At 52.5% G+C, this 19,999-nt stretch overlaps 1 protein-coding gene across 1 annotated transcript in view; it reads right to left on the reverse strand.

Annotated features, from left to right (window-relative positions):
* EPHB1 (EPH receptor B1) overlaps positions 1–19,999 on the reverse strand; it is a 78,975-nt gene that overhangs the window by 24,383 nt on the left and 34,593 nt on the right. Inside the window, exons 4-6 of the mRNA XM_038145733.1 lie at positions 5,923–6,078; positions 2,942–3,277; positions 505–686 (exon numbers count right to left, since the gene is read on the reverse strand). Of these exons, the coding sequence (XP_038001661.1) occupies positions 505–686; positions 2,942–3,277; positions 5,923–6,078 (674 nt within the window). The remainder of the gene's footprint in view (positions 1–504; positions 687–2,941; positions 3,278–5,922; positions 6,079–19,999) is intronic.

The following is a 19,999-nucleotide window of genomic DNA, read 5'->3' on the forward strand; positions in this document are numbered from 1 at the left end:
ACCAGTGGTAGGCACTGACCCAGGGCAGGGACAACCTCCATAACCTTCCCTGGTCCTCTCCAACCCCCTCCCCTCCTCCTGATGCCATCCTCATGATTCAGGCCCCTGCTCATCCTAGCAAATACCAGAGCCAAGGCAGCCACAGGCACTGATGTGCTGGACAAATGCTGCCACAGGGAAGGAATGGCTCAGGTCGGACAGGGCTCTGAGCAACCCGATCTAGTGAGAGGTGTCCTATGGCAGGGGGGTGGAATCAGATGAGCTTTAAGGTCCATTCCTTGGAAAAGGACCTTGTGATCACAGTCACATGCTACTCTGTCACTCTGATTCTGTGATTTAGCATCTGCAGTCACAACTCACTCCCACCTTCTGGGGGCAGCTCGGGCGACCTGGTGCCTGTCCTACCTGACCATTCCCAGCAGAGCCTGGCTCAGAGCCCATCAATGTTGGCCCTGCCCCCACGCCCCAGCCCAGCCCCCACGGCAGGGCTCCCCCTGGGCTCACCGGGGCCGGCCTGGAGCCCACGGTGCTGCCCACGTCGGGCGTGCAGATGCGGCTCAGCTTCTCATAGTAGCGGATCTCGTAGTCCAGGATGATCCCGTTGGGCTGCTCAGGCTGGGGCCAGGACAGCGTGATGCTCCTCATGGTGGCACTCACCTGGTGCATGATGGGCACGGTGGAGGGGGCTGCCAGGGAAGAGGGGAGAGAGGGAAAATTAATGGAGAGGGGTAGGAAAATGGCCTTGAGAGGGGAGAAATCCCCATGGCATCCCAAATCTCCCATGCCTGTGGTTGGCTTCCCCGTGGGACCAGCTCACTCATTAGCAGTGGGAAGACTTGGCATCTCAGCAGCTTTACATGGAAGCAGAGCAGCAAGTCACTGAGGGAATTCTGCTATTTAAACCAACTACTCCTTTTAATTAGAGGCTTGGAAGTCCTTGGTGTTCCTTCTCCCTGGGACTGCTTACTCCCAAGGATGCCTCCCATGGTGGGAGAGACACAGCAAAGCTCTTCCCAGTGAGGCAAACGAAGGTTTGGTGACAGGGTCCTGATCTGTGTGACATCTTTTGCTGTAACAGCTTCTCTGGGGAGCCAGCACTCAGCACCCAGGGAGCTGTGCCACAACTGCCACCCCACATGCTCTCAGAAATGGGATGTGGGAGCAAAAAATCTGCCCACCCTGAGGACAGTGACAGGGAACCAGGGCAGGGACACTCCAGCCCAACTTTGGCTCCAGAGAAGCTGCTGGGGCTGCTCTTAGGTGCTCTCAGGGGATGCTCATCCTCAGCAACCAAATATGCTTCTCCCAGGAAAACAGCAACACTGTCCTTCCACCATTAGGGACACTGAGCCACTAAATCAGTCAGGAGATCCTTTTCCAAATGCTTTGTGCCCTCCAAGCTATACTTATACGGGGCAGAGCTAGCCAATACAGCCCTAATCCCGCACTTATTCCTATTAAAAGAAAGGTATCCAAGTCTGTCCACAACCAAAGGGGCACTGGCATGTCCTGTCCACAGAGTCAGCTCCCAGTCCAGCCATCTCTGCCCTCCTCCTCCTCCTCCTCACCATGCCTACAGTGCTGGGCAGGGAAAATACCTCCCCTGTGTGAATCCAGGGAGTACCTGAACCCAGCACAACCAGCCTGGGCCACAGGATCATGCCATGAAGGGAATCTGGGGGTGGCAGGAGCCCTGCTTCTCACAGTTCCAATGGAAGATGTGGATAGTTCAGCACTGCCTTTGTTTACCCAGAATACTTAATCCTATTTTTTTTAATCTCTCCATATCTGCTCCAGGAAGATGCTCGTGGGCTGAAATTAAGCACTCACATTGATTGCTGTTTTACTAACTCCCATTAGTTTGGATGGGTCTGGGAAAATGGGTGGAAAAACCCTCTGCAAAGCCAAAGAGATTTTAGAGGGAGAGCACCAACACCCTGGATATCCCTGGTGAATTTCCAGCCCAGCATTTCCATATTTGTAATCAGCCTTTGCAAGACCAAAAAGGGACCACTGGGGTACAGACAGACAGATGAGCTTGACCTGGCTGTTCCCAGCTCCCCATGGTGGGAGAAGAGCTAAGAAGCATCCCAAAAATCCACCCCATGAAAAAAAAAAAGGCCTGGAAACAAGAGGCAGGTTTGGATGCACGTGGTTCAGCAGACAGCAATGCCAGCCAGGCACAAGTGTAGATTTATATTCTCTGGAGCCAGGAGACTGAAATATTTACACTGGTTTACACTGAAATATTTACACTGAAATATTTACACCAGGTTTCTCCATTGTGCTACCCAGAAGGAGCAGGACGGAGAAGGTTGCCTGCCCTGGCACAAAGCAGGAATTCCCATTCCCTTTTTAAACCCAGAGCCCATGGGTTTCCAACCCCTCTGATCCTCAGGGGAGCCCAGGACCAGTTGCCCCTGGCCATCTGCACACCCACTCCCTCAGCATCCCTGTTTGAGCCAGAGCTACTCATTCAGCTCCTGATGCCTGACTGGGGAGAGGAAAGAGAGCAGGGGAGCCTGGAAAAGGAGACAAGAGGAAAATTATGGGAGAGGGACGTGCCAGAGGAGACAAAGCCTGGACTCAGCCCCAGGATGCTGCTCCCTCTGTGCTGTAACACAGACTGTGTTTCAAGGCCGGATTCACCCCATCTCCCTTCCCCTAACTGGAAAAATGGTGATACCACTTCATCCCCAAGCTATCTAGAGGGGGATAAAAGCAGGTATCAGATAACCCTCCCACAAGCCAACTCTCACCCTGCCCAGGGCACAGGAACCCTTCCCTCTTCGTCCCTCTTCTCCTGGCCTTTCTCCCCACTCAGGGCTGGGGGCACCACGACCATGACACACCCTCACATGCTGTCAGCTTTTCCCTTTGGACGCAGAGCTTGCAGCCAGCACGGGGACAGCTGAGCTCCCCGGCAGCACCCGGGACTCACCAGCCTGGTTGGTGGTGATGTTGACGGAGACGTGCTGCTGTGGGAAGGGGCTCTTGCTGGACACGCCGTTGACCGCCTGGATCTCGAAGGTGTAGGGGGTGTGAGCCCAGAGGTTGCTGATGAAGACGCGGGTGTCGGTGAGCCCCAGCTGGCGGGGCACGAAGTCCACGTTGTCGTCGCAGCGGGAGCAGGCGCGCCGGTCCGAGCGGCACTTCTTGCACACGATGTTGTAGGTGACGTCGTCCCGGCCGCCCGTCTCCCGCGGCGGGTGCCACTCCAGGATGATGGACGTCTCGTTGACGATGGAGATGACGTTGCGGGGGCCGGATGGGACACCTGTGGGAAAGGAGAGGCACTGACACAGGTCCTTGGCCTCCCACGGAGGCTCCAGCACAGGAAGGACACCCCAAGGCTCTGCAGTATCTACACCTCCTCCCTCAGGAGGGGTTTGGTGTCCACAGCTTTGCTTAGCTCAGGGTCAGACTTCCCACGTCGGCAACACCAACCACCTGCACTGCAAACAAGTTTCCCAGATGGAGATGACAACTCCCATGCCATAAACCCACTTAAGCCTCCAAAAAAACTCCATGTATAATGCACGCAGATCCATCCATGAAGTTGGACCCATTTTAATCCCACCAGGAGACACTGAGATAACTGCAGTGCTCCACATGGAGAAGCACCTCGAGCACATTATCCCAGCAAGAGAAAAATCACTTAGCCAGCACCATAGAGAACCAGAGAAGCAACAGGAGAAAAGAGAGTCTAAAATGGAAAGTGGTTATTAAGGGTTCAATATCTCAAGTTGGAAACCCGGGAATTTCCCAGCATGGAGGAAAGCCAGCACCACTCCATGGTTTGCAAGCAGCTCCCATGTTGGACAAGAGATGAAAACTGCATTGATCAAAGCCGCCAGGAGCCACTGCAAATGCTTCAGAGGATGGGAATTGAATGCGGCTCCGATTGCAAGCGCTGCCGGATCCGGGCTGCGGTCCCTTCAGGAGGAACCCAGGAGAGCAGCACTGAGGTACAAACACACAACTGCACAGACCCAGGGAAAGATCTAGGGTCAGCCAGGATGGCTCTGCAGCCAAAACCACAAAATTCAGCTGCTTGGTCATATTAAATAAGGGAAGCAAGGAATTCCTGATGCTGGCTGGGCTGGGGGCTGCAGTTCTAAGAAAGAAAAAGGACTTTGCCATGATACAGGGAGCAATAAAAATGATGGAGGACTTGACCTGCAAGGAAGGGTTAAGAGAGAGAAGCATACTCTAGCTTGGGGAAACCCATCCCATGGGAGCCCTCCTCGTGTGTGTGTGTGTGTGTGTGTGTGTGTGTGTGTGTGTGTGCACCAGGGAACATCATTAGGGCTGTGGATAAATCAGCCCTGTTAAGTGGCCAGGGATGGGCTGGACAGGGAGAGATTCATCAGCACCGTGGTGACGTGGCTGGTGGGATGGAGAGGCCGTTCTGCACGGAGACACTCTGGGAGCCTCGCTAAGCTGCTGCCATGGATAATGCAGATGAAAGATTCTGTTCAAATGCCCAGAGAAATAACAGCCTTAAAAAAAAAAATTTAAGATAATAATATTTCATTCCCTTTAACTCTTTTTCTCTTTAGGAGTAAAAATGTCTTTCGAGGAGCAGCCACCAGTGCAGCATCTGGCTGGAAAGGGCTTTCCTGTACCTGAGGCACCACAGCATTGCCAGGCTCCCCCATGGTGGAGATGTCAAAGAGAGTTACAGGAGGGTTGCAGGGGGTACAGCAGGGGCAGCAGCAGAGAGAAGGACCTTGATTCCCCAGGGGAACAAGACTGCAGGACTCACAAAGGCTCAATGGGATCAATACGAGTGAGTCACCCTCAAAAATCTGCAACCTGTCTCACGAGCCTTAATCCAAATCCTCCCTCCGTACCTCAAGCAGTTAATATCTTTTCAAGAAAAAGGAAAAAAACCCTTATTTCTTCCCTTTCCCAGCAGCAAACTGCTGCCTCCCCAAATTCCTCCTGCTTTAATTGCAGCCCCTTTCCTCCTCGGCAGGGGCCCAGGAACTGCAGGGATCACCCTTGGAAGGGTTCCAGTCCAGGGCACAGTCAGCAGCTCCACAATGTTATGTACTCCTCTGACACAGAGAAACTTTGTGGGTGAACAGATGGCACCTCAGATTGGAGCACTACAAAATCAAGCACCGATGAGAAGAAATAAAAATCAGCAAAGAGACTTTTTTTCCTGTATTCCTATAGCAAAGCACTGTTGTAAATCACTTATGTAATGAGGCATAATAAAGATCTGTAGACTATCTGTAGTTGTGCAACCTGCTGAATACCTGTATGAGAGCTCAGGTGATCCAGCAAAACACACAAATCCTTTCCTTGTTTCCTTGGTGTGTGCTTTGGGCACTTCCCAGCATGGAGGTTCTGGAGCATCCGTGTGCTAAAGCTCCATGACAGGCTGGTTCAAGGGCCTGGAGTGTATCTGGGGAGGAGTTGAGGCCTGAGTTTCCAGCAGGCTGAAGAGCACAGCAGCTCTTTCCTCTTTCCTGGGCTCTTTTCCCACCAAAAGACAGGCTTGAGGACACTGCTGCCGTGCCAGGCAGCTCGGGCAGGCAGCCGAGCAGCGACGCATCGCTGAATACCAATGCTTAATGCAGCCTTCCCCCTATTAAAAAATACTCCATCTGCAAGACTATGAACAAGACAGCCAGAGCAGATAACTTTAAATCCTCATTTATCCTGGGGACTATCTCCCTGCCATCACTGCTGCTGCCTGGGTGATGTATAAATTCCAGAGGCTGCCAGTAAGGTGGGATGTGGAGCCACCCCATCCCTCCGCCTTGCCCACCCGGCCGCGGTCTTCCTCCCATCCACAGCGGGACGGGGGGAGAAAATAAAGCAAACTCTACACGGATCGAGACTTTGTCCCTGCTGCTGCCCCAGGAGGGAGGGGAGGCCCTGCAGCCCCAGCCCCAGCCCCGTACTCACTGGTGCAGGCGGCGGCCGGCGGGTCGAAGTCTGCCCGGTAGTAGCCGTTGCGGCAGGCGCAGAGCGGCGAGGCCTCGGCGGTGGAGCGGCTGTTTGGGGGGCACGGCACGCACAGCCCCGCGCCCTGGCTGGCCTTGAACGTCCCTGCAGGGCAGGCTGCAAGAGAGAGCACAGCTGCTGGGTCCTGAGCCGTTCCAGGACGCAGGGGAAAGCAGGTCCTGTCCTTGGAATGGCGCGGGAAGGAAGGAGAGGAGACATGGAAAAGCTTCACACTTGTAAATGGGGTAGCACGTTCCCATGGATCTAGGATGGCCAGAATTTTCCATGTTGGCTACAGATTATTCCTGAAGCCACTAGACAAACACTGCAACCACATGGCAACAATCTTTAGCCAGGCAGAGCAAGGGGGCTGCAGTAGCTGCTTTGCTCCCAACTGCTTGTACCCAGGCAGGGGGATGGCAGGGGGCTGTGGGACCCCCACCCCCAACAGCACCCATGGGGACACGGACAAGCAGGGGCAGGACAGCGCTCCTTTTCTCCTGATCAGTCCCTTTCCACCACTCCCAAGAGCCTGACTCAGGTCCCACAGCTCTTTTTCCACGCAAAATTTAAATATTTAATTAAAAGTCGGTGTGACACCCATGACGGCGTGTTATGGGTCCATCCTGTTCATCCCTCGCAGCCTGGGGCTGGAGCTTCCCAGCCTCCGAGTTCATTCAAGCAGGAAATGGCATCTAATTCATAACAGAGAAGATGTTCTAGTTACAGTGAGGGTTTAATCAGCCACAGGGGAGGTTTCATTAATCAACCATCTTGCTGCTCTGTGGAGAGAGGGTGAGGATGGAGTGACAGGGATAGGGTCCCTCATCTCCGCCCCACCCCACCCATCCTCAGCAATGAGCACTGATGAATGATGCTCATCCATCCCTGACATCCAACAAAATCTGACGGAACCAAAGGCTGCAGAAGGGAATATCTGTATTTTGGTACATGTACCCAAGGGATCAGACGTCCATCCAGCCCAGGAGAGACTGTTCCTGGCCTCACACCAGGGTGGTGCCAGCCCTGTCCCCGTGATGCCACCCCCACAAAGCACAGCTCTGCAGAGAAACACCCGATGAGTCTCATAAACACGGCGATGATTGAGATAATGGAAAGTGCCTCTTAGCCCCTGTCTGCTGCATCAGGATATGAGGCATCTCCTAGCAGCCATGAAGAGGAAATTAATAGGAGCAAGCAGGAGTAACCACTTTGATGCAATTTCCTTGGGAGATAGTGGACCATCTAATCTTTATTGGAGCCCTTTAACCTGTCATTCAAAACTCATGAAGGCCTCCTGCTCACACAGCTTTCCCAGATATTAACAGATGATAGAAAAGAATAAATCAAAACAATATTTTACAATTTTATTATTCAGACGATCCCCCATCCCCCTGCCTGAGGCACACAACTGGCTGCAATGAACTCTCTCCAGTGGCCCTGACAGCTGGGTGGGGATGTGACATTCCAGAGGAGCAAGCCACCATCTCCCACTGCCCTTCCTCTTCCCCATCACAGGAGGACTGACGAGTCCTCCACATCCCAGCACAGCCATCCCATGCTTGTGGCATCTTAAGGAAGCACTCAGGGCCATAACCCAGCACCTCACGCAGTGTGCAGTGAGACACACAGGGTCACCATGCAGTCCCGAGGGTCTGAGGGGACCTTCAGGATGCTCCGCAGCAGAAGGCAGAGGGATTCAGACCCTTCCCCAATACACACACACACCCCTATTCCCAAAACAGCACAAGGAGGCACAGAGTTAGACACACAGTGCAGGAGACAAAACCACAAATGGACACCAAGGTTTTGAGTGTATCTCCAGCTCCTCACCTCTCCCTCCTCACCATGTCCCAGCAGCCTTGTGCTCCCACAGGAAGGGGGAGCACCCACGAGACACGCAAAGGGGGACCTGTGGGCTCTGGAGCTGGAGGATGTGTCAGAACACACCTGAAACGTGCCAGATTCTTTGGAGGAGCAGGAAGGGGAGGGCAGTGGAACCAGGGAACAGCCACGTGTGTTTTAATGGAAGAGGATGGAGGAGGGAAGGAGGATGATGAGAGGATTGCAGTGCTATGAACAAGCCTCAGTTTAAATCTTGAGGGCATGTTGATGGGTTGGTTGGAGAGGGTTGTTAATGTTTAATTACAATTAATCCAAGTGATGCTTTGTCAAAACACCTGAACATGGCACCCTGCACCCCAGTGTCCACATGTTTCCGTTATCACTTCGCTTACCCACAAATTCCTGTAATCTGCAGGCACGTGGCTCTTAATTGCTATTATTACCAATTAGCTTTTCTCTCCTGTAATTACACTGTGCTTGCCTAAAGCCTCCCACAGTTTCTGGGAGGTGGATGCCTTCTCCTCTCTCCCAAATATGCTGTGGGTGTAGCACTCCCCTCTGGCTGCTGCCCGTGCGTCCCCTCTTTCTGGGGGAGCTGAACCATGAACCTCATACCAAAAACACAGCACAAACCCCCAGGGCCCGCGATGCCATGGTGGGATCCATAATCCTTCACATGGCAAACTTACAGTCCAAGTGCAAGGCTCAGATGGAGGACTCAAGCCCAGGAGGGAGCAATAAATCACCCCACTAACGGCCAGTGCAACATTTGCCCTAATTGAAGAGCTGCTCCAAGAGCTTCCCAGAGCTGGTAAGGTTTGCCTCCATGACAGTGTGCCAGACAAGTGCAGGATGAGGCTCTGCCTCAGCTTTCCCTGTGGGAACAGGCCAGTGCCCAGGCTATGGCACAACCTGCATCTCTTCAGCCCGGAGGAGAATTAATTGATTGTTGATTATGGGGGCCGGATAAGATTAATGATGTGCTTAACTATCCATTTCCTCACATTTAGGCACCAGGGGTGTGTTTGTAAATGCTGAAACACAGAACTCCTCCGTGCTGCTCGGCAGGGAGGATGCTCAGCACTTAACCCCCCACAACCCAAAGCTGCCCACGGATCCATCATCCTGCCTGCACACCAGGAATGCTGCACATCCCAGGTGTCAGTTTGCCAGCAGGACTCCTTTTCCAGGGCTGACATGTCTGGGGGTGGGAGAGAACATCATTGAGGGGCTGGTGAAACTCAGGCTTCTTGCAGTGAGATGTCATCAGTGGAAGTTTGGAGGAAAAATAGCTGCAAGTCACTGTCACATCCAAGGGGTGATTGTAAGGACAGGGCCACAGGGCTGGATACAACTGGGGACTCCCTGCCAGAGCTGAACCTCCCCTATCCCCCCTCAAAGGCTCAGAGGAGGGATGTGTCACATCCGTCACACAAGCAAACACCCAGTGAAGGCACCACAAAGCTGTGTCCCCAATGCCACCTCCCAGAATCACAGAATCTGGGTATCACAGAACCTCAGAATCTGAGACTAACAGAACCACAGAATTATGGAATCACAGAACCTCAGAATCTGAGAATGACAGAATCACAGAATTATGGAATCACAGAACCTCAGACTCTGAGACTAACAGAATCACAGAACCACAGAGTCTGGGAATGCCAAAGCCACAGAATCACAGAACCACAAATATGCTGAGTTGGAAGGGATCCCCAAGGATCACCAATCCAGCTCCTGGCCCTGCACGGACACCAGAACTATCCCACCCTCTGCATCCCTGACAGCATTGTCCAAAGGCTCCTGGAGCTCTGGCAGCCTTGGGGCTGTGCCCATTCCCTGGGGAGCCTGGGCAGTGCCCAGCAGCAGGATGGATTATGGAAGCACTCGTGGCACACAGCAGCACTCTGAGGCTTTTCACTGCTTAACACACTCCTGTATCCTGCATCATTGTATTCCAGGTGCCAGGAGTCCTAGAAAGAGCCAGAGATAAGCAGGATCTCTCTGCTCACCCATCCCTGCTCCTGCCTGAGGCAAGCCACCATCACAGCCTGTGTGGAAAGGGTGCAAGTGTGGGGATATTCAAGCATGGGGGTATCCAAGCATTTCACTCTCAAACTAAATCCTCTCAGTTAGCACCTGGAACTTGCACTTTTTAATTACTCTCTCAGGGAAGCTTAAGTCAAAGGAGAAAAAAAAAAAGAAGAAAGGAAGAAAGAAAGGAGACATTGCTTCTACATTAACTTGCTCTAAAGCTCCCTGGGGATGCAGAGTGGCATTTTTCCTTCTCAGATTTTAAAATAGGAGCTTCTCCAAGGAATTACAGATTCAGCAGCAATTCAGAGAGCCCTGACCTGCCCCAACCCTCACCAGCACCCAGCAAACCAAGTCAGCAGTGCCTCATCCATCCCATGCCCCTCTGTCCCTGCTGTGGCAGAGCTAACCCCATTTTCCAGGTATCCCCCAAATTCACACTTGTTCTGGGCTCCCTTTTGGGTCCAGTGCTTTTCCAGGGCAATCCCAGTGTCTTTAAGCACATCTGTGGCACTCCGGCACAGCAGGTGATGAAAAGCTGTGTCAGAAGCAGCAGTGCTGCACGAGATGATGCCCTCAGGCAAGCTGGAGGTGTGGAGAGCACTGTCAGGTGCAAAGGCACTAAAGAGCCTGGATGATCCAGCCTTGCTCCAAAAAGACCTGTGGAAGCACCTACCAGCACCCCTGGGAGATGGGCAGCAGGGTTTGAGGACAGGACAGGTCGGGAAAAAAAGGAGAAACTGTGGCTCATGGCATTTGCAGACGGCCAGAAAGAAATTCAAGGCCCCACTTTCTGCAAACAATAATTTACCTTTAAGAAAAAATACTGGCATCTCAACCCAACATCTTGTGCACAAGGCTCATCATTTTTTTATGAAGCTCCCCCCAAAAAAGGGAGGAGATGCTTGCTAGAAACCCCTTGTGCATTTTGTAGACACCATCGACACAGAATCTATCTTTAAACACATTAAAAATTAAAATAAGAAGAAAAAAATCCAGTTTTTCAGCCTTCAAAGTGGTTAGCCCCAGAGATGGGTGCTTTAAAATGCTCTCCTTGCCATCCTGCTGTCACCACGAGTGGCCGAGATGCCAGCTAGGACACCCTCCCAGACCCTGTCAGCTGAGAGACACCAGCCAGGCAAATAAACACCCACACGAAATTGTGTGCTACAGCAAAGTGTCACTGAGAGGATGCTGTGACTACAGGCACAGGCACTCGGCACAGCTTCCCAGGGCCCCTGCTTGCCCCCTGGGGCAGTGCCAGGGGCACTGCTGACACCCCGTTCCCTGGGGGGACACACAGATCCCGAGCTGCCACCCAGCCCATGCATTTGGGCTTCAGTGCTTTGATATGATGATGACACAGGCAGCAGGCTGGGGGGGAAAAGCAGCAGAATTGGGCAGGTTGTCACCCACAGGCAGGGGCTGTCATCTCCCACCTTCAAAGGGTGACAAGGGCGCTGCTTTCCCACCCTGCTTTCATCTCCCTCGTTATCCTCCCTGCACACATCCAAGCAGGGAGCAGGCACGTGGTGCCAGAGGTTTAATTGCATCCCTACATGGTGCTCTCTGTCATCCCTTCCCTCCTGCCTCTCTGTTGGGGAGGGGGCTGGCAGGTTGTTTTTGTGAGGATTGTGCCCCCATACCTACTTCTTAATGATCTGACTGCCTTTTGTACTAAGCCAAGTGTTTCTCCAGGAACATCTCAGCCTGGCACAGCCACGGGGAACCCAGAAGGCAGCCAGCAGTGCCAGGGGGTGCTGTGCCATGCCAGCCTCCACCAGGCATCCACAAATGAATCCTGAGAGGTTTCGCTTTCCATCCTGGGAGCAATGCCAAGCCAGGAGAGCTGGGAGGGTACCTGCATCCCACCTTCCTGACCATGCCAAGAAAGGAGACTCAGCCCTTACACACCCCATCAGCCACCAAATCCCAGCAGCCAGGCCTCAGTGTAGGGAGCAGAGCGTGACCCAGGCGGAGAACAGGGAAGTCCAAGCATTCCAGCCCTGAAGTATCCTCCTGCTCCCAAGGAGGGAGCTCAGCACAGGACCCCAAGCCATGCCAGAAACCATAGCACATGGGGACAGGACCGCCCAGCAGAGCCTTGTCCCCACATCCTTGTCCCAAACCCTCATTTGGTGCAAACTTCACCATTTTGTAGCCGAACACACCAAATTTTGGATCACCCAGAGATGCTCCTGCCTCGGGGCCATCCAAATCACAAACAGCACTCGCCCCATTGTGTTCCCTTCCTTCAGCACTGTCTAGGCAGAAAGTCATGAGATAAACTCATGAGATAAACATGAGCTTCCCAGCACCGGGGCTGGCATCCTGCAGGCACGGGCTCCATCTCTCCCTGCTCCACATGATGCAGCTGCTTAATTAAAGCAGCCCTCCACCTCGGGAGGAATAGGCTTAGATCTGCCTTGGGACACATGTAAATTAAAGTCGGAGCCAGCCTGCCATGGTTTATTCATGGAGTGGAGTAAAATTCAATGTGGTTTTACCTTTCCCAGGGTTTTTTTCTGCTTTTCTTCTCATGGATGAGAAATGAATTGGAGCAGGGCAGGATTTCAAAGGTGCTCACAGGGTAGGGAGCTGTGCAAGGCATATTAGAGGCAACAGGACTGAATGCATCCCTGCTCACCTCTCCCAAAAACCCACCCCTTGCCCCAGAGGAGCAAATACCTGGTTGATGGAGCAAGGTGCTCACAGACCGAAATGCTCATCAGAGTAAGCCCCACGTGCTTCACTGGGAGCAAAATGCAGTCCATGCTCACCCAGAAGCAATTTTCCTCCAGAAAGGCTTACTCGGAAAAATTAAGGGTCTCTGGATGCAAAGGAGCTTCAACACCAACTGTTTAGGTGACATCATGGCCCTAAACAAGGAGTTTGAGCCTCGTGCAGGGCAGGGAAGCAGCTGGTTCAGGCTCCCACGTGCCTGGCTGCTCACTGCCTGCAGCGTCCCAACAGGTCCATGCTCACCCATTTAATCACCACTCTGGGCTCCACTCTCTCTGTTTTTCACGGTTGGGAGGATTTTGAAGGTCTGAAGAGAAAATCTGTCCCAGATGGATGCAGAGGGAAGAGCAGGCACGCCCTGGGCAGACGGTGCCACGGGGCTGCCAGCTTGCCACAGAGCAGGGAACTCACTTCGCTCTCCAGAACAGCCAGAGGGGGGAAAAACCCAACACTTGTCATGGCCACTTTCCCAAATCACTGTTCTCCCACTCAGGTTTTGTTCTGTCTTAGTTTCTGCTTGTCTCCAGGCTCACTGCCCAGTCCCATGCCACAGCTCCCTGACCACAGCTCTGCTTCCTTGCCATAAACCAGCCACTCTGAGTGATCAAACTGAATAAATTAATCAAACTCCAGACAATTCACACACATACTCAGGGAGGGTCACAGCAGAGCGAGCAGCAGACACGTGGCCATGGTAGTACCAGGCACAGGCAGCTCCTCACCATCCTCGCCGCCCCAGCTAATTATTCTGAGTCAACAAATGAAAGGGGGATGAAGTTGTCATCAAGGATTTGATGCTATTTAACCTCCTCATATTCTTCTTTAAAAACAGATTTAGCAGCTGCAGCCTGACACAAGCTCTTCCCTCTGCCATCCCTGCAAGCAGGAGCTTCCAGTGCCTAAAGGGGCTCCAAGGGCCTGGAGTGACAGGACAAGGGGAAGGGCTTTCTGTGGAGAGAGGGCAAGGTTAGATTGGATGTTGGAAAGAAATTCTTGGGTGGTGAGGCCCTGGCACAGGTTGCCCAGAGAAGCTGTGGCTGCCCCATCCCTGGAAGTGTCCAAGGCCAGTGCCCCACCATCATCTGCCACCCCCAATGAACCTCACAACAAGTTTCGAGTAAAAAAACGGGGGACTGAGATTCAGGCCAGGACTTATGTCCCAAAATCACAACCCCTAGAGATGCTCTACCCCCACTCCAGGCATCAGGCTCCATGGAGAAATATTTTTTTCCTTCACAAACTGCTGCAATGTGAAACTCCAGAGCTGCCAGACACAGACTGGAAGAGCCAGTACTTCCATGTGCCACCTAACCCAGGACATCGTGTTCACCCTTCAATGCCTGCATGAGCTGTCAAGCCACCTCATCAACAGAGAAGTGAGAGGGCACAAAATTTCCTGGAGGATCTCCAGGAGAAGCTCTTACCCCAGCTCCAGAGCTGCTGGCAGGGGCTGTGGTTAGAAGCCCCCTGAAAAAAGATGCAGCTTTCCTTTGCAACTAGGGATTTTGGGAACCACTAATCTCTCTCCATAATTCCAGCCCCTCTTCTGATTGGGAAATTGGGATGGCATTGCTCCCCAAAGCACAGTCCCCTCCTGGCTGGGAAGCAAACATCTCCCAACCCTAACAGAAACTAATTAAGCACCTCTTCCTCCTTCTCCAGCTCATGCCACGCAGTGTCCCCTCAATCTAGAGAGCATCAAGTGCTCATTAATTACATCTGAAGTGGTTCCTCGTTAGTGCTGACACTGTGAAGGAAGAGTCACCCCAGGATGGGGCTGGGCAGAGTTTCAGCCACAAGGCCAGGCTGGCACAGGCAAGGAGGGACATGGGGACACACAGCTTCCCAAAGTCCCTGCCACAGCACTGCAAGACATCGTGCCTTGGGTCACACTGGGGTGCTGAGATGTCCCAACATGGAGCAGAACATGGCCATCCTGGTGGAGGTGAGCCCTGGGGGGCCATGGATTGGCTGATTGCTCAAGGATTATGCCCAGGAATAGATTTGCCATGGGAGGACATCCCAACAAAGGCACATTCCTCATCCACCCCAAGAGTGCCATACAAGGAATTAATTAGAAAAACAATTAAGAGAGCTTCCCAATGAATATTTATAGCAGAGCAAGCCATAATTACTATTCCTGGGAGGAAAGGCACCCTCCTACCCAGCTGCAGAAAGGAGAGAGGACACACAGCACCAACAAGGGTGGCACCTTTGAAAAGCCCTTCCAGCCAAACCATTCCATGCTTCCCACACTGGGTCACCCCCTATGCCACAGTGGGGAGGGCAGGCAACCTGCTCTAGAGCTCCTGGACAGGAAGGACCTCCTGCAAGCAGTGTGAGCACTCTGGCACTGTCCGTTTTGGTGCCACCACTGGGGACAGGACAGATGTTGAGAGCTGCAGGGTAGAAGAACACTCACCGACCTCACCTCTGAGCCCAGACAGCTTCTCCCTGCCTAAATTTCCACCTGTGTCTATGCTGGTGATAGCAACAAGCAGGCACAAAGGAGTGGTCTCCTCCATCCTCAACATCTGCTACACATAAGTCAAAGCCACCTGAGATTGCAGGGATTTACTGTACATAGGCAGCTCTGGAAGCTTTTCTTAGCTGTGAAACATAATTTGCACCTTGGGCTCTCTAAGAATAAGTTGTCTTCAATAATAACACACGATTAAGAGCTCAGGAGCAGATCCGATGTGAAGCAGGAGATCTGTGATAATCCCAGGTCTCTCCTGTCACCCCCCTGCAGCACTGCCACCCTTGCTTGCCTGGTGTGCTGAAACAAAAGTCCATGGCAGAACCAGGAGATTTGGGTTTAGCCAGAGAATGACAGTCCCTGGAAACACCCAGAGAACCTTTCTGCCATGCCCAGAACCATTTCAAATTCCCTGTTCTGTATCAGTGCAAAAACCATAAACATCAAAGTAATCCCTGCTCGTGAGGAGGATGACCAGGTCCCCCTGCCCCACGGACAGGACACATGCCAGCGTGCACTGACCTCTACCAAGGCTACGTCCAGGGCCAGGGCAGATCTAAGCCTGGATGCAATATGTACTATAATAAAGTACAAAATAAAAAATAAAAGTGTAAGTCAATATTGTGTCTCTCCTCAAGGGCAATTTCCTCTCCGGGCTGCAGACCCAGCAAAGCTGCTTGAGCCAGGAGAGAAATTCAATTCATAATTCCCCCTGTATATAATTTTCCAGGACACCCCTGCTTTCACAGACAAGTTTTAGGCAGCAAAGTCCAGAGACCAGACCTAAGGCTGGAGCCCTCCACCTTCAGCTTGGCACACAGTTCTGTGCTCCACAACTCTCCCCCAGGACAGCCAGGAGATGGCCACAACACACAGAGTATCGCCACACCATTTCAGAAGGCTTCAACCCATACAGAGTAACACCACACCGCTTCAGCAGGCTGCAAGCATCTGCCCTTCTTGTGCTTTAGCCCAGCCTTTTATCCCCTCATGTTGATGCAGTGCCCCTGTGTGCCCTCTGCTCCTTTGGTGGTTGCTCAGTGCCCCTGGGCACTCCATGGCTCACTGCTGTCAGTGCTACTCACCTGCTGCTCACAGCTCTGCCCACTGGGGATGAGGCTCAGCCCCATCCCAACCACCACAAACTGTGTGCCTACAGCAGAGCTCTGCCTGCACCTACCAGAGCATCATCCCAGAGAGGCCCCAGGGAGGGAAGGGATGAGACAGGACAAGGACAGCGTTATCCCAGGAATTGCTCCCTGCTCACAGGGGTGATGCTGCTGGGAGCCCAGCCATGCCCAGGCAGGATGCAGCCACACTGAGAGCACCAAGCTCCTACCCCAGCCCGCAGCTCTCCTGCCTCAAATCCATTCCATACAATAAACATGACACAAGCAGGTGAGTCCTGGGCTGAACACAAAAACAGAGAAACGAAGCTCCCTCCAATGCCATTAATGAAATTTTTGTGGCTGGAGTCTAGGGTGGGAGAAGAGCAATCCCCCCCAGGGATGGGTGCAGAACTCAATTTGGGGTGCCCACACTCTGGTGTGATGCTCCCACAGCGAAGGCACGGCGCTTCCTTGGCCGTGAGTGCGGCGCTGGCTGAAGACGGATGGGTTTTCCCATGGCTCCTCCAAGGGCCTGCTTGAGAGCGCGAGCCACGCTTTGATTTAATCGCCCCGCTCCTCTCTCCACGCATCCTCTGCCATCTGAGGCACCAGGCGTGACAAATGGCCTCTTGTACCACGCTCGGAGCCGGCCCCCACGGCACCGCTCCATTTGTCACCACCCGAGCGCACGGCGGGGCTCCGAGAGGGGAGCAGATTAAAACCTCCCTATCTGCACTGATTACTTTTCCCTCATCCTAGCGGGCTCCATCCCTCCTCAGCAGTGTCCCAGCTGGCACATCCAACCCACACAAACCTCCTTAGACAGCCAGGGGAAAGCAGGGCAACTCATTCCACCTGGTCCAGGGATTTTTCACCACTCTGGGTCTCTCACTTACTAAAACATCATCAGTGAAGGGCTGTTTCTCCACAAAGGGGTTGCAGGAGACCCACAAAGCCCAACTGCAGCCCAAATCAGCCTCCAAATGATGTCTTGCCCAGGGGAGTGGTGATGAGTTATCTCATGGCTTGAGGGGAAAAATCCACTTTATTATTATTATTATTATAGAATCACAGAATCATTGGGTTGGAAAAGCTCTCCAAGGTCATTGACTCCAAACATTAACCCAGCACCGCCAAGGCCGCCACTAAACCATGTCCTCAAGTGCCACATCTACACAGCTTTCAAACACTTCCAGGGATAGTTATTCCATCACTTCCCTGGGCAGCCTGTTTCAGAGCATGGCAGCCCTTTTGGTGAAGAAATTTTCCCTAATTCTCAATCTAAACCTCTTGAGGCCGTTTCCTCTTGTCCTGTCCCTGTTCCCTGGGAGCAGAGCCTGACCCCCCTGGATGTCCTCTCCCGTCAGGGAGTTGTGCAGAGCCAGAAGGTTCCCCCTGAGCCTCTTTTTCTCCAGGCTGAGCCCCTGCAGCTCCCTCAGCTGCTCCTGGTGCTCCAGCCCCTTCCTCAGCCAGGGAAAAAAACTCATTTTTTTGTAATGTTTTAAATTATTACTGTTATCCTACTGGGAGAACCGCTGGTGCCATGGGCTGTAGGGTGCAGCACAGCCCCAAACATGGGTGAGATTCCCACCCCTTGGCAAGCGAACCGCAGCAAGAAGAGCCATTCCCAAAGGAGTTATCTCGTGACTGTAAAAAAAAAAACCAAAAAAACCCCAACAAAAAAACAAAAAGGAAAAAGTTATAGAAAGGCTTTAAAAGTCCCTGGCTGAGTCACTGGGTTTGCCAGGTGCTGGCTATTTGCAAACAAGGGTGAAACAATGCGGGTGCCGGACGTGGGCCGGATTCGGCGCTTCCTTGCAGCTCTCCCATTGTCCAGGAGAACAATCCCTGCTCCTGCTGGACAGCAAAGGCAGCAGGGTGAGAGCCTGCTCTCCTGAGCTGGGTCACTGGGGAAGGCTGGGAAAGACGGGTGGGTTTCACAGCCCACTGCCGCAGGGATGTTCATGAATACGCACACGTGGAGCTCTGCACCCCAAAATTCCCCAAAAAGTTTATTTCCCCAGGCTCTTCAGCTCCCACAGGAAGTTTCCTAACTGGATCATTAACAGAACAAGGGCTTGGAAGCAGTTTTATGCCTCCATTTGCAAACAGTCGCAAGGAAAGACCCTTGGGTGAGCGGGAAAAATCAAAGGAGGATTTTTCTTCCTGTACTCAATGTTATTAACATTCAGACATTCTCATGGTAGGGAAACGAAATACATAAATGGCTCATGAAACAATTTAAGGAGGAAAAAAAATTGATAAACAGGAAAATAATGCCATACATGGAAGCTAATCCCTCCGAGGTCACTGCTGCAACAGTCCAGCTTGGGAATCCCAACCCTGCGATGCTCATTTGGCCCCCACTCACACCTTGCCTGGGGGATTTTCTGTGTTTCTCCCTTTTTCCTCCTTCAGACGGGTCTGGATCACAGGGATGATTTGGGGACAGGGACAGGGAGTGGTGGCTGTGGTGCCCAAGCCTCCTCCCCGACAGCAGCCAGGCCTCATGGACCCTCCCCATCCCTGTGCTGGGGGAAGGAAAAGGGCCTGAATCCATCAGAGGCACATTTGGGCTAATAATGTCTAATTAAGAGTTTCATTAAAACCCATCACACTCATTAGAAAAAAAAGTTAACAAGGTTTTCCGGACATTTTCCTTGCAAAACTATTACGGAGGTTAATGGATACCTTCACTAAGGCATAATTTAGGAAAAATCACACTTTTTTTTTTCTCTTTCTCTCTCCTTTTTTTTTTCTTTTTTCTGATTCCACAGTTTCTCCTCCGCAGTGTGGCCGTGGTAAAACTGGGCTGCCTGTTCCACCCAGTGGTGGAAGCCGGGAGATCGCTTCCAGGCAAAGGCAAAGCCCCTCCAACAAAGGGGAGCATCCCTCCCTCCCTCCCTCCCTCCCTCTGTCCAGCCAGCAGGATTCAGCAGGAGCTGGCAGAGCTGCCACTTCCCAGCACAGCCCGAGCAGGGAGACAGCCTTGGGCTGATGCAGGATGGGAGAGGGGCAGGAAATTTGATATTGTGCCAAAAAAAAAAACAAAAACAAAAGAGGAAAAAAAAAAAAAAAAAGAAGAGAGGAGAAAATGGCCCATCTTGAGCAGTCAGAGGTTTGTAGCTCAGCTAAGGCTGAAATAAAACACCCCCTGGACATCTTTGCTGCCGTTCTAAAAGCAGCTTTCGGGATGGTTAGTGGGGTAGTGTGTCACAGGTGCCCAGGCCCCAGGGAGCAGAGGCACAGCAGTGCACGGGCAGGAGGAGATCCACAGCCCCAGCGTGCTGACTGTGCCCAGCCGTGGGACACCGGGCAGGAGGAAAGCTTGAAATCCCAATTCCAGCCCTCAGGGAAACATTTCCCTGGAAAAACACTTAAATCATCCTGAGCATCACTCCTTTCCACCTAGCTCCCAGGCAGAGACCCCAGGGTGCATCAGCTGTTGTCCACAGGTTTGGAAAGGTTTGGGAGCAAACTGGCTGACCTAAGCCTGGTCCCCAGCAAAGAGCTTCAGGAAGTGCTGATGGTTTTTAAGCCCAAATATTTATTTTTTGTCCCCAGCTCTTGTTCTACCTGGCCCACTTTGGGATGCTGCTGGCCCCATCCCGTGCCCTGCTAAACCAAATCCAAGGGCAGGTGGGAGGAGAGAAGGGCAGGAGAAGCACTTTCTTTTTACCTCTTTGTTTTTCCCCTCCTGTTTTAGAGGATAAAATCTCAAAAAAAAAAAGATCACTTGTAAGCCAGGTAAGCTGGAATGAGTTGGAGTGATGGGGAGGAGAGAGGTCAGCACAGAGGCTGGAAAGAAGATGATTTTCTGCCATGGGCAAGT

The sequence above is a fragment of the Motacilla alba genome, chromosome 9 (genome assembly GCF_015832195.1).
Source record: "Motacilla alba alba isolate MOTALB_02 chromosome 9, Motacilla_alba_V1.0_pri, whole genome shotgun sequence".
In the NCBI taxonomy this organism is placed as follows: domain Eukaryota; kingdom Metazoa; phylum Chordata; class Aves; order Passeriformes; family Motacillidae; genus Motacilla; species Motacilla alba.